Source organism: Brachyistius frenatus, unplaced genomic scaffold (genome assembly GCF_029030835.1).
Source record: "Brachyistius frenatus isolate BFR_SWC_R1_liver_20210118 unplaced genomic scaffold, ASM2903083v1 Contig_77, whole genome shotgun sequence".
Taxonomy (NCBI): domain Eukaryota; kingdom Metazoa; phylum Chordata; class Actinopteri; family Embiotocidae; genus Brachyistius; species Brachyistius frenatus.
Genome location: NW_027210676.1, coordinates 1,317,578 through 1,331,912, shown reverse-complemented (window position 1 = coordinate 1,331,912; position 14,335 = coordinate 1,317,578). Strand labels below are relative to the sequence as shown.

General features: G+C 40.7%; 1 protein-coding gene across 1 annotated transcript in view; it reads right to left on the bottom strand.

Moving 5' to 3' along the window:
- Window positions 1-221: 221 nt before the first annotated feature.
- sema4ba (sema domain, immunoglobulin domain (Ig), transmembrane domain (TM) and short cytoplasmic domain, (semaphorin) 4Ba) overlaps window positions 222-14,335 on the bottom strand; it is a 49,979-nt gene continuing 35,865 nt past the window's right edge. Inside the window, exons 3-15 of the mRNA XM_069708703.1 lie at window positions 9,969-10,129; window positions 9,704-9,766; window positions 8,692-8,790; window positions 8,014-8,125; window positions 7,665-7,781; window positions 7,264-7,421; window positions 4,409-4,590; window positions 3,965-4,115; window positions 3,384-3,594; window positions 3,160-3,275; window positions 2,591-2,748; window positions 2,376-2,467; window positions 222-2,162 (exon numbers count right to left, since the gene is read on the bottom strand). Coding sequence (XP_069564804.1) covers window positions 1,390-2,162; window positions 2,376-2,467; window positions 2,591-2,748; window positions 3,160-3,275; window positions 3,384-3,594; window positions 3,965-4,115; window positions 4,409-4,590; window positions 7,264-7,421; window positions 7,665-7,781; window positions 8,014-8,125; window positions 8,692-8,790; window positions 9,704-9,766; window positions 9,969-10,129 — 2,393 coding nt within the window. The 3' untranslated portion in view covers window positions 222-1,389. The remainder of the gene's footprint in view (window positions 2,163-2,375; window positions 2,468-2,590; window positions 2,749-3,159; window positions 3,276-3,383; window positions 3,595-3,964; window positions 4,116-4,408; window positions 4,591-7,263; window positions 7,422-7,664; window positions 7,782-8,013; window positions 8,126-8,691; window positions 8,791-9,703; window positions 9,767-9,968; window positions 10,130-14,335) is intronic.

Sequence of the window (14,335 nt, the reverse complement as noted above, 5' to 3'; positions counted from 1 at the left end):
TAAATCGACTGCCACAGATTTACATTAGTGTACTGGACCCTTGTTCCTTATCGTCTATTTTTGTCATGCTGGCCTTTCAGAGTTTCTTTATCTTCTTCCCTAAAACATAGCAAAATGGCTAAAGTCACTTGCATACTTACAGTTTGTGTAATGAGTGTGTGTGTGTGTGTGTGTGTGTGTGTGTGTGTGTGTGTGTGTGTGTGTGTGTGTGTGTGTGTGTGTGTGTGTGTGTGTGTGTGTGTGTGTTTGCAGTGCCACTGATCTAAAGTAATTAACAGCGCCAACACCTTTGTGCTTACTCAGTCTCAAGGTGAGGTTTTTCTCGGTGTTCTCCTCACTTCACATTATTTGCGTTGCATAGACTGCCTATCTCACAAAGAACAGCATGGTAATACCTGGAATGAGCTTTTCCTCTTCATCGCATTTGGCGAAAGAAAACCAAAATAAAAAAAACTCTCAACTGTTCAAAGTCGGGCCTCCTCACAGGAATATTTATACCCAGTAACAATTCCAATACTTTAAAAGTGTAATTGTGTCTTCATTTATGACTATATCATATTATTTTTTCTTTTCTTGGTGTGTAGTGAATGAGGTGATAAGAGTTTCTGCAATATTTCTACTGAGGTGATTGCTTGTTTGTGTTTTCTATCACTTTTAATGGTTTTGTTTTGATAAATCTTTTCAATCTCTTCTTCTCTGAAGTCTGTCTTTATCCTTTCTGTGTTGTATTGAAGTCTAAAATAATGGGTATATGTGTGCGGATGCAGACAGGCTATCCAAGAACCTGTGACAGTTTTTTTTCTTTCCGGGTTGCCACTGACTTGTTCGTGTATATTCTGGTGTGAGTGTTTATCTTGCTACAGTACAGTACATAGTGCATAGGCTCAGCGAAGGGTAGACTCCTAGCAGATGACAGAATTAAAATTAAAACACAGCAAACACTGTGTCAGCTGTTAGTGGCAACATGTTTCAGCCTTGATCTGCCTTTCAAAGCATTACCAGTATATTATATGGACGGACTGAGAGGCATTGCTTCGAAATTTAATTTCTAAATCGTGGTCGTGATGCCACCTCTACGCTCCTTACATTCCTGTGAGCCGTATGTGAAAGTGTCAAAAATCTGAAGGCAAAGTGGAACCTTTTCAGTGAGCTTCAAATGCACTTGAATAAGAGGGGTGAGAGGAAAATAAAATGAAATGCACATGGAACACAGGAACAGAAAAAAAAAAAAAAAAAAAAAAAAAAAAAGACAAAGTGCAAAATCGGTGTAATGAAATGTCTCTCAATGAGAGTACTGCTTTTCCCTCATATACTGTTTTGTCTTTCTCAACAAGTGCACTCGGTCCTTTGAGTTCAAAATGAGTCACTCCATTTAACATGAAGCCAGCCTCACACTATAGAGTCCTTAATCTCAGAGCCCAGTCTGACTCGTGGCCTTGGGCATGTAGGGGAAATCTCTACGCGGCTCTCTTTCAAGTTCAGAGGCCTCTTCTCTGATTCTGAGAAGCTCTTGCTGTTGTCGGGCGACGAGCACTCGTGCGGTGGAGTGCTGCAGATGTAGTTGTCGTTCAGGGTTTGGTACCCCTTGTGATCTGAAACTGATGCTGTGACTGTGTTGCCGTTGAGCGGCAAGTTCTCAGCTGGCTTGACCACTATTCTGGGCTTCTTCTGCTGCATGTTGGGGCACTCTCCCTCCTTGAGCATGGACTTCATGTGATTGCGGTTCCTGTAAACCACAAACAGGGAGAAAACCACCAGGGAAAACGCCAGGAGGGCACACACCACGATCAGCTCGTTCCAGTAGGTCTTGGTGTTGATCTGCGGCGAGCGGGTCTCCCCTGGCAGGATGATAAATTCCTCCTGGGAGATCTGCGGTGTACGCGAGCGGCCTGTCAGAGTGGTGCTCTCCTGCTTGGCCTCGCCCCTCACGCAGTAGTTTGCCAGCAGCTGTTTGAAGCCTTCCTCCACTGACCAGCACTCGTAAGTTTCCTGCCTGTCAGCTTGAGCTACCACCACCAGTCCCCCCTCTGGGCTGGGGTAATGGAAGTGACCTGCGCTCTCACTGAACTCCCACCTCCTTTCAGCTAAATTAGAGCGCAGCTTGCAAGGCAGTACTTTGAACGTGTTGGCTGGGATAATGATCACCTGGCATGATGACAGTCCTGTGGAAAGAAAAAGCAGCGACAGACTGAGTCAGATAAAGCATGAAATAAGCTGTACTGTCGTATCTGGTGCAGAATTCAAAATAATAATGGTTTGACAGAATGCACACATTTTTATCAACACTCAGTTTGAAGGGCAAAGGCATGGAAACATTTTATGCAGAGTGCTGCTCTGTAAATCTCTGACAGCTTAGAGAAGTGGAGTTCACATACGTGTAGGTGGAGGTTTAGCAAACCGTGGGCTGGGCACAGTCTTGTCGCAAATAGCTGATGTATCTGCTTCATCTACATCCTGCTGCCAGGCGCTGAAAAACACATACACTTAATCATAACGTGCGGTTTTAAAAGGCAATCTCTTATCATTCCATGTAGGCACATGATAGAAAGCTCTAGCTGCTAAAATGTTTATAGCGCAGCAGGGTACATACTTGTTTGGAGGAGCATGTCTGACATCAACACAGTGCCTCCCGTTCCAGGCACAGTAAGGATCCCTGGAGAGGATGCACTCCCCACAGCTCTGATAATTAGTGCAGTTAGCTACTGGGACCTCCACCAATTGAGAGAAAGAGGAAACATAAAGCTGACCCTGTGGAGGAGAGATGAAGAAGGAGGGGACGGACAGAAAGTGTCCCAAATACAGTTACTGGGTTACTATTTTCATCCAGAGTCTTTCCTCTCTGACCGTGATCAGTTTTCTTTCAACCATTTTAAAAGGAATTTCTTTGCCCTGATGTACAAATCTAACCTAACACATGCCAGGATTCAGGAAGTGTCACAAATCCAGCTGTTAAAACCCCAGCTGTTTGCAGATCCCCTGAGAGAAAGTTGCATGTAATTAGCTCAGTGAACATGGGGTCTGCTTTAGGCTGTGCCTCTTAATGGTTCATGAAATCTCTAAACTGCCAATAAATTACTTTAGCGAGCTTATTAGTTCACACCATAAGAAAGCTGTCTCAATTAAAACAGACTGGATTTCTCTCTGAGCACTCTGCTTTACCTTTTCAGTGTCCAGTTCAATGTGCTGCACTGGTTGGGAATCACGGAGGAGCACCATCTCCTCAATGATGTGCATCTTGTTGTTGACATTAATGGCCTTATGGAGTCTCCCATCATCTAGAAAAGACAAGGTTCAACATGAAATTAGGTTAAACAATTTTTTACGTGTTGAGAAATTGAGTTTGTTTGTGCATGATTGTGAACGTGGGTAAAACGTTTGTTTACCTGTTCCAATGAAGAGCACATTATACACTTTTTTAGCTGTCTGGACTCGATGGACGGCAATCTGCGTGTAGCGCACATTACGTTTCAGTAGAAGAGGCTGGCTGCGGATCACACTGTCCATCAGGAAATGGTCTTTGACAAAATTCAGCACCTTGTCTGGCATGTGCAGCGAGGAGGAGATGCCCTGTTCTCTGGCAGCATTTGTAATACACTGTGGAGACAAAACAACATGCCACCTTTTTTACATATATTCAATTATATTGGACAATGACACCAGCTGCTGCCGTGCAGCACCGCCTTGTTTATTTCATTTACATATTTCAGTGATTCAACTGTGATCAGCCTGACGGGAAATGAAAGCGACAGTAGTTTGATAAAAATCATGTTTAGGAGCAGAGGAGGAGTGACGGCAGCCTGACAAATATCTGCTCAAGCCTCGGTCGACAGTCAAACTAAGGACATGACTGATGAGCAGACAGGAACATCTGAAACCTCTCATGCAGCTGACAAGACATGCTGCTGAGTACTGACATATATGTGTCTGCAGGTTCTCCAGCAGAGGGCAGCAGGCAGGTACTCACCGCTCCAGGTCGAGGCTCTGGGACCGGATGGTTGTACGTGTACCACTGCTGGGTTTCCCGGTTGACCTCTCGGTATCGCCCGTTGAATGCCTTTTCTACCTGGTCCATAGTGAAGGAACAGACTGCAGAGCTTCCTGATGCACCCTTGTACCTTATATGACATAAACAAGTATAGCACAACATTGAGTGATAAATTATTTGGTCAAATATATATTTCAAATTCCCCCAGAAGAACCCCATTTACCAAAGGAGTTTTGAATGAAATCAACAAATTCCACATTTTATTTAGTAATCTCACTGTTTGAATATATTTCCTGTGAAGTTTATCTCTTGATCTGAACATTTTTAGAGCATACTTCATACATTCATTTACACAAAATCTGTACAACATATCTCCAGGGATTGGGTATGTGTTTTTCAAAGCGGTTAAAAGTTAGTTCTCACCACTGAGATGTGAAGACTCCATAAAAAAGCGTGTTCTTCCAGTCCTCGGGGCTGGGTGTGAGCACAAACATGTCTTGGATTATGTTGAAAGGGAAACCATCATCAGGCAGAGAGCACAAGAGCTGAGCTTTCAGGAAAGTCGTCCATTTCTTCTGTAACACCCTCTCACCTCCGACGTCACCCTGCAGCACAAACATCGGAGGTTTGGATCCTTTTTAACATTAGGCCAGCAGAGGGTGCAACAATATAAAACTGACACCTGTGGTGGCTGTGGACAATGTGTCTGCACTGTTTGTTACACGTGATTTGATGGGATCAGACTTGTATGACGCACATTATGAAAAGATGATGTGCATCATATGGTGCGTTTCCATAATATACCTTCGTACAGTAGATATTGTGTTATAACATGTTAGGAAAATAATTCTGTCATCTTTTTTTTTTTTTTTTAACCTTCTTCTTGACAAAAACAGAAAGAAAGCACTGCATCCAAACTTTGAAGCTGTTTGACTTGTTGTAATTGAAAAACATTAACCTCCTATAGTAAAACCATAATAAGCTAAATCGGTTGTGCCTGCAACACAGATATACCCTGAGGCAGCAGACTTCTAGGTCATGAAAACAATATACATCATCACAGCTGGCATAGATAAAAAACACTCGGGGCTTAGAGGAGGGCAAATGCTTTTCAATGAAAAAGAAAAAGAAGCACTGCTCCCCGACAATTCTTCTTCACTGACACTACTGCTGTGATTCAGCGCCTCTGGCACAAGCCTTCAAAGTCCTATGAGTGGCACGGGACCTCCTTGACATGCAGACTAATTTGGCTACACAGATTGCACGATAACATGTCGGCACAAATTAGAGGGCAACTACATCTTTAAGCCTCAGTTTGAAAGTGATTTACAGCATGTGATGTACATATGACTGTGAAACAGATTCAATTCCACAAGGAGTTCCGGGTCACAGGAAGGTGACCATAGATGAAGAGCTTATTTTGGTTTTGGAAAAAGTAGGTATTTGAAGACAGGATGACCACACAATCTGTTTATCACAGATCTAACAAGACGAAGAGTGGATGTAAACAGTTTTTAAGATGCTCAGAGCAGCAGACCAAGGAGAAATGCAATATGATCTAAGCTAAATCAAACCCTTTAACATAAAGCTTCAATTGAGTCCCCTTTAGTGTTATATTAATCAGAGGAAACAGAAGCACAGGATGGGAGGGGAAATGACACATGACCAATACTAAGCTTCTGAAGCAATTACTTATTGTAGTAGCCCAGGCAGATAATGAGTAACATACATATTCCCTGATCCTGGTGGCTGAACCAAGTTTTATAATTTAATGCCACTCTGAGCTAAACTGACTTCTGAATAATTGAAGCAAATGCATCCCATTCATTAATCCCTTGTAAAAGCATCCCTTGTTCCAAAGGCTGTTCAAAAAGCAATGAACATGGCAGGCAGTGATGGCTTCTTTCTGCGAACAGTGAACAGTCCAGCGCATAAGAACATGCCTGTTTGTTTCAAGCAAAACATTGTTTATGATTTCATAGTTAGCCTCGATGAAGTGGAACCTGTGTGTTTAACGCCTGAACACACAACAAAGATGGGGACTACAGCGAACACAATGAATCATGCAGGATTTAGAGAAATGAGGGCAAAGACTACACCTAAATAATTAATTTGAGCCAGCATTGCTATATAGTACTACTTAAAGCAAACACCATCTATACACTGAACACTTGCCTCATTTTAAAGACTGTTATCTTCATCATTCTACACTTTACAAACTATTTTTGTTTTAACTTTATTGGGGAAGCAACACTCCCATAATAACGCATTGTTGCTAATTTCCTTTGGGGTAATCTGTCCAGGGATATGAGCACATATTTTAACTGTATGTGAGAAAACTCATCATCAATATGCTATATGAGTCAATGTTTACATGACTCTGTTAACTGGTGGGGCAACCTCATAGCCGAGTGGTTAGAGCACATACCACATTGGTGCAAATGCCGTCAGTAGCGAGTCCCTGGTCTGATTCCTGGTGGCTCGATCTTTGCTGCATGTCATTCCTTTGCTCTGTTTTCCCACATTTCCTGTCTGTTTCATGAAGGCCAAATGCCCAAAAAGTCCTTTAAAAAACTGTGTTAACTGGAGTATTTATGGAAAAACTGATTGAATAATTGAATGAAGATGCAGAAAAATATAACCCTCTGGGCGGTGTCTCATTGTGAAGCATCCCATGTGATTCACTGATAGACTTTCTATGGCACGACTTCAAACTTTCAGCTCGTATTTATTTCTCTTTGGACAGTGATGAACATGATTGCTTTCAAAAAGACAAGCAGCATTCAGTTTGAGATTGTTTTGTATAGAACTGAAAAAACACTCAAAATTTATTATCAAATACTGTGTGAGGAAGTATTTCATAAGGTGATAAACCATTTCTGCGCATAGATCTTGAACTACTGCAGTCTTACAACATTTGTGGTTGGCTGCTGAATCCTGTCTGAGTCCACATTTTTCTGTAAAACAGGATTTCAAACAGAGGAAAACATGCAAGAGAAATGTTTTTCTGTTGCAAGAGCTCCTGCGTCACTGCCCAGCAGGACTCTGAGCTGTGCGCGATGTATTTAAGCTGTAATCAGATTTCAGAGGACTACATACATGCCTGTATAGGCACTAAGCACAAACACACATGAAAAGCACAAACAAACCTGTGCTCCTGGTTTGATAGATCTCTATGGTGATGGAAAGGGTAGATGTTGCTCAAGGGTAAAAAAAAAAAAAAAAAAAAAAAAAAAAAGCCTCTTTAGATGGACTATCTGCCTTCAAGCATCACTCACCTTACACACGCGAGCGATGCGTGACACAATGGTGTTGTCAAAGAAATCAAACTCCTTTCCCGCTTCACTGAAGAAGAAGTAAATCTTATCATCATCGCCCACTAGGTTGCCCTTGGGCAGACTCTCCTGTATGTAGGCAGAGCCGACAAAGGCAGGGTCTGAAAGGAAACCAACAATACTGTCACACTGGGATCCAGGAACAGAGGTCCCTCTTTCCTCCGCCATCAACACGCTCTATGGAGTCCATTTCATTTACATGACCTCTAATTGTGTCACAGTCATCCAGGATATCTGACAAACAGTTTGAGAATATAATTTATCTTCTGTAAGATGTGATATTAATGATATATGTCATTTTTATTATATGAATATATAATAAAAAACATTGCCTTCCTTCATACCTTGGAGCCAGTTGAGTGAGTTTTCTGTTTTTAAAGCAGTTCCTTGGCTTAGACTCTTGTAAATAATGGGTTCATTTCCTTGGAAATTACTAACTGTACCGGCATACAGCTCCCCATCTGCAACACAGCGAAGAAGACCAGCGTTATCACGGCATTTACCACGAGGGAATGGGGCATCTGCGTCATACACAGTAATGACATCCAGAGGTTATGCCCCAATTTGTCTCTTTATATCAACCGCATGTACCTACAGTAGTTTATTTACTGACTCCCAAAGTGGCTTCAATAAATCAAAACATTTAACACAGCCTGGCTTTTATCAACAGCCGACAGCCATTGTGAGACCTACCAGCCATGATGGCAGTTGACTTATATTCAGGGTTGAATGGGCAGCGGCTTCGTCCATCCTCGGCAACAATCTCACCCGTATCACTCTTGACGAGGGAGAAGTCTGCAGTGTTCTGGAGGAAACACACACACAAACACGAACACAAACACCACATGTCACATGCTCAGTTGAAAAGTAGAACTGCAACTTGCTCTGTCAGTGACCACTGTCTGTCTGTCCCACAGTGAAAAGGTCAGTCAGTGTTTGGTTGAAGTTGAAGCACAGGTCATTTCTTTGTGTTTGTTGTGGATTTTTCTATAAAGTCGTAACAGATTCGGAGGAAAGAATTGAAAATGAGATTGATTCTAACATAATCTCATTACATGCATTAAATATTTTGATCCATTTCCCATGGGCACAGGAGATAATATGATAATGCACCTATATTATATCTAGCTGGGCAGAGCCTCAGCCAGACAGCTAAGTGAGTTGAGAGGCAGGAAGCAACATACATCCGATTTGAGATGCTCTTCCTCTAGAATCTAATAAATAAATTACATATAAAGGCCAGCACCGGCTTTTCTACTTATATATGAAAAATCAACCAAACGGTAAAATCTTTTTTAGATCTTCACAAAGACACAGACAAGTGTGGTCACTGCAACATACTGTATGGGACTGTTTTATATAAACACTTACTATGTAAGCACAGATGGGGCTGAAGGCGTACGTTCCACATACGTATAGATGAGTGCTGTTCATATGCAGTAAAATCTTGATGTAGTTGAAGCAATCAGTCTGCATTAGAAACACATAAAAGAATTTAATGAATTATTTAAAAAAATATATATTTCCACACTTCAAGGTTTTCCCATGTTTCTGTTGGGTTTAGATGCTGTGGTAGTGGTGGACGGTGGTGGGCAGCTATTTCACTAAAAACTATACATTTTCATGTAGTTTTAGACTTTTATCATTATAATTTTTTTTATCAAAAATACACTGCCTTAAAATAATTATCACCAAACATACTGGAGGTAAAACAAAGCTGATAGTGAAGCTGTAGTGGCTTAGATGCTGTGAGAAAGTGTTTAGGTGTTGCACTAATGTTTTAGAATGGTATGGAAAACCCTGCACATACTGTTACCCAAGACTGCTTGGGTATCGACTTCATCATTTCACAGATTTTTTTTTCACCTACTATCCAAAAATGAGTTTGCTCCCTGTCTGAAGACAAAGCAGTTTACAGAAGCTTTTTGGATATGAAGAATATGGGAAAAATCCCACAAACGAGCTGCAGATCCATAGGTAGTTTACAAAAGAATTGAGTGTTTTCACAGAGAATTGTACAATAGAATTTTCAACCAGGACCTCTAAAATATGTATTTAAAATGAAAAAAAAAAACAAACACTGATTGCGCCTGCTAAAGCGTTATCGCGTAATTAAGGTTTTACATGTGTATGTTTACATATAAGAGCAAAGGTGGCGAAAAGGCTGACAAAAGACAGAGTAGAGGAAAAGTGTGTTTGAAAGGAAGGGAAAAATCTATTGTTGTAGGATGGAAAGTTACAACTTGACAGGAAACGTCCAGGGTTCTGCCCTGGGTCTGTTTCCAAAGTGCCATGCAGTAATGGTCAACCTAATGGCCATGTAAATAATGTTTGAGCCATGTGAGTTTCAGCCACTTGAGCTTTACAGCAGCAGCTCACTCGCCTGCAGGTCTTTGCCTTTGAAACTGCACTCATCTCTCTTCCTCTCTGGAGTTTTCCATGTGAGCTGCAAGAGAAACACAGTCAGACTCATACTGTAGAAATAATACCGTGAAGTGTGTTATACTCACATTTGACCTCAGGGATCATATCATATTTATTACCATAATAATACTGTACCTCTGGGATCTTATTATAACTACATTCATAGGTCTTATTATACTGTGTATAGTATTGCAGTTTACAGACGCTTTCACACTGGCTCTTACATTTCTTTGGAGCTTGACTGCGCTGATATCAGTGAGGTTAAGAGCAAAGAGAATCTCCCGGGCACCAACATACAGCATGTTGTCTTCACTACTGAGGAGGAGAGAAGTATAGTTGGAGACCCCGCTGACTGAGAAACTTCTGGTTGTCCTCTCCTTTGCATCTAAACAGAAACAGACAACAGACAGAGGAGACAGAAGATGTAATCCATGAATAAATGTGTCCAGGTTGACCATAAGGAGAAGGACGTCCTTCAGCACATTATAACCCTTAAAAAACATTACGTGTTGTTGAAGATGGAAAATAAATGAAGGCACTTGAATATGCAAATTCATGCTTTTTGAAGATGTTTTCGTGTGTGCTCACAATATTTGATGTACACCACAGATACACTGTTAATGCTCTGTTCTAATTAAATACACTAGCACATTGTGTTAACCCTGACAAGCCTCAATGAGTTGGTTATCTTATTGTTGTTTTTTTCATTTTGTGCGTCTTAATGTTGCTAAAACATTGCGAGTTTAATTTAAAGAAATGTATATTTCACAGAAACAAATGGTCCTAAATGGCATATCATCTACGTATGCTCAAAGATTTTTTTTTTTTAAAAACATGTTTTCCACGCTTTTCTGACTTTAGCAGACAGCACACAGCGGAGAGCTGAAAGGAAACGAAGAGAGTGAGGTCCCACTCAAACTCTAACCAAACATTATTGTGACTACATGGTCCTTTAAGCCACCAGGATGCTTCGGGTTGGTGGGTGGTATACTGCACCTATTGCAGGAGATATACAGCACCTAAGGATCAGGGCCTCACCATGTTTGATACACCTGAAAAAATCTTATCACAGGAAATGAAGGTGTCTGTGTTTCTTTCTGTACAAGTGTGTAAAACTGCAACTTACAAATCCTTGTAGCTCCTCATAGAGGAAGATAAAGTCCCCATATTTCTCTTACATTTCAGTAAGTGAATGGCTTTGTTCCAACCACATTAACACCTCCTGACTGAAGCCAGGGGTTAAATCATCAGCTCTCCTAATCACGGTTTTAAAGGCCCAAGTGTATCTCAGATTAGCAGCAGTCTGGAGGCCTTCACTGCCAGCTGAACTTGAACAACTTGCCTTAATTGCATGCCAGCATAAACAGAAGCAGGGAGCTGATGGAAACTTGAAGTGACTGTAGCTCACATACAGGACCTCTTCCCCTGAAATGTGACGAAAAAAATAACAGACCAAAGACCTCCATATATTTTACTGAGTAAGCTCCACTGATACTGTTTTTCTTAGTGATGCGATTTCATGTTTATAGAGGAAAGTTGTTCTCGGTTTCAACTTTTAGTGACGGTACAAAAACTACTGAGGTGTGGAGGGAGTCCGAACATTATGTTTCACCTTATAAAAAAGCAAGGCCCCTTAATATTTTCAGAACCTGCTTCATTCAATTGATATAATAATAATTTGGTAAGTCAGTCCAGTTTCAATTATGTCACAATCATTTTCACATCACCAGCAATTCCTACATAACAATTAACGAAGAGTGACATAAAATTTGTTTAGCAAAATTACTATTTATGTAAAACAAAACATAGTGCAAACATCCAGAAATGCTGCAAATATGAAAACACAAATAAAAGCCACATCACAAACATTGAGGGAAATGTGCAACATAGATGAATGAGCATAAAGAAAAATGCGACAAATGTCTGCAAAGGAAGTTCTCTGAGACACTAAGCTCAATTTTAATAAGCAGCAACATTAAGCAGACAGACTAAAAGTTGTTACAATGTTTGTCTGATAGGATGCATTTTATGCCTCTTATTTAAGTTTTTATATCTTTTTAGGCGAGAAATTAACCATTTAGATTGTCAATATGTCGCCAGTTAGATTGAAATTTTGAAATCTGCTCCAAGCTCACCTGTACTACTGATCTGTGAACCGACAAAATCATAATGCATAATGATATCAGGCCAAAGTCACTTCAGTTTTACTAATGTCAGTTGACTTAATGAGGCACCTCAATTGAACCATCTTTCCACTGTCCAAATGTACAAGAATCATAGGGTTGGTTAAGTGAAATTGGATTCAAACCACAGATGATGGTGGTAATAATTATAATTATAGCACTTCCCTGCGTAAACCTAATCCAGTGCAGATAGAGTCATTACGTTCTGCTGATAATAAGCTCGCTCTGTGGCACATACCCTGCAGTACGTGTGACCTGATATAACCTCACCTCAGTGGGTAGGTACAGGAGGTTGAGAGACTTCCTCTCCCCCAGGAAAACAACATGTTAATAGCAGTCCATCGCCACGGCAACAGTGAGCCATATTGTAGTTAAATCTGTCCTTAAACCCACACGAGGCTCTGCTCTATGTACTGTACACGGACCCACTGGGACCATTCACTCTCCTTTCCACTATCATAGAATAAATGTACTGCTGTTCAACGTCAGTACTGTTTTCCCCCCCCACCCTCCTTTTGTTTCCTCCCCACAAACCCCTGGGCAAATTTAACTGTGATTTACAGAGAGAGAAAGACGAAGGCCAAAGCCAGAACCAAAACAAAAGCTTTGAGGGATTTTCACAAAGTATATCTACACAGTTATTCACTGGAGTCAGATCACCACTGTCATACTTAGCAAACCACAGTTGACAAAGAGAAATAATAGGGCCCCCAGCTGAGTATCATTAAAGACTTCCAAGGGAGTTTTGCAACTATACAAAGCTTTCACTTCATAATTTCAAGAAAGCAATCATCAGTGCAGATCAATTGGTTGACAATGCCATATTCTCTGAAGAGTACATGATTGTTAAATGGTAAATTTTATCATGTTTTCCCATGTGCTCTAAAAGGCATGCTGACAGAAACAACTGGTCGGTCTCAAGATGTTTAAAGCTGGGTTTTTATTTTTGGCAGCTTTCAGCTCTGTTTTGATTTCACAGTCTGCAATGTTAGTTAATTTCCCTCAGGAGTTGGTGGAGACCAAAACTGAGATACAAAGAGAGTTAATATTGAACTTGAAAACTATAAGGTGGTCAATAACATAACTCTAAATGAATGTTACTGTGTCTTCTAGACTTCAAGACTTAATGGCAATAATGCTGCACTGAATGTTGACTTGATACATACAGTACCAGTACCATATGTTGAGCATAACAAAAATAACCCAATCAGCATTGAACACCTTATGATGTGTGTTTTGTGCTGAAAATCTACCATTGCAACCATTGTTGAAACAACTTCAACATCATCGCACTTCACCAACCCTCCTGGTCCTTGATTGGTCTGCACTTCAGAGTGGCTAAGCAAACCTATATAGGCACAGAATTTCCAGACTATATTCAGAACAAAACCTAAAGCTGTGAGAAATAGTTGGGCAGAGCAGGTCAACAACAGTCCTCAGACCACAAAACCGGGACAGAAAAACCCACAGGTCAAACACAGAGCAAACCAACATCACCGGCTAATGAGTGCATCGTACTTGAACTTGTCTTCCCACATACAGTGTATCATAGTCTCTTTAAGAATCCCCTCTATTGTTCCTTGACTGTCTGAGGTTGATTCCTGATGGGTCATTTCGTGACAAAGCAGGCTTAGAAATTTTGTGGTGTACACAAGGAAGCGGGAAACAGACAGACGAGTTCAAAAGAAGCACTTAACAGTGGGAGAATGCTTGTATCTGCGACAGAGACAGAGTATCAGAGAGGACAGAAGTGGCCATCATGTCACTACTGAAGAGGTAGAGCAGTATCATACTACAGTAGTTCATCTTGCTTTTGTTTTGTGGGAGCCACTGAAAAAAGTTTTTATAAAGAATAGATGTTCACCACTTTGAAGTACATCACTGCACTGGAGGGGTTTATTTTTAGGGTGCATTTCTATTGAAGAGGTTGTAATCAGGATGCCAAATGCTCTTTACAGCAACCATACAGTATGCAAGTTGTGTGCATGTAACTGTTCATCAAATATCCATTCCTCTAAAAGAGCTCAACAGACTTGGAGAATCTACATGAAGGCATATTGATGTGTTTTGATGGTCAAACGCGTAACTAAGAGTAAACCTTTTGACTCTCTTGTATCGTGTTGTACAAATAGTTTTTTTCTACTCATGTTCTATGACATCATCCATCAAGTTATCTTAGAAAACCTAAAAAGGAGTTGACCTGTCAAAAAACAACGGCCCTGTTACATTAGACACTCCACAGGTCTGCCAACATGTTTCACAGGGATTACGTTCAACAGAAGAAAAACTGAGGTCTGCGGATTATCTTGAGAACTTGGGACATTGTCTCTGCAAAGACAAATTACTGCAGAGTTTTTGAATTGTAATCAAAAAAATAAAAAATAGAATTCAGCTCCATTTTATTTGGG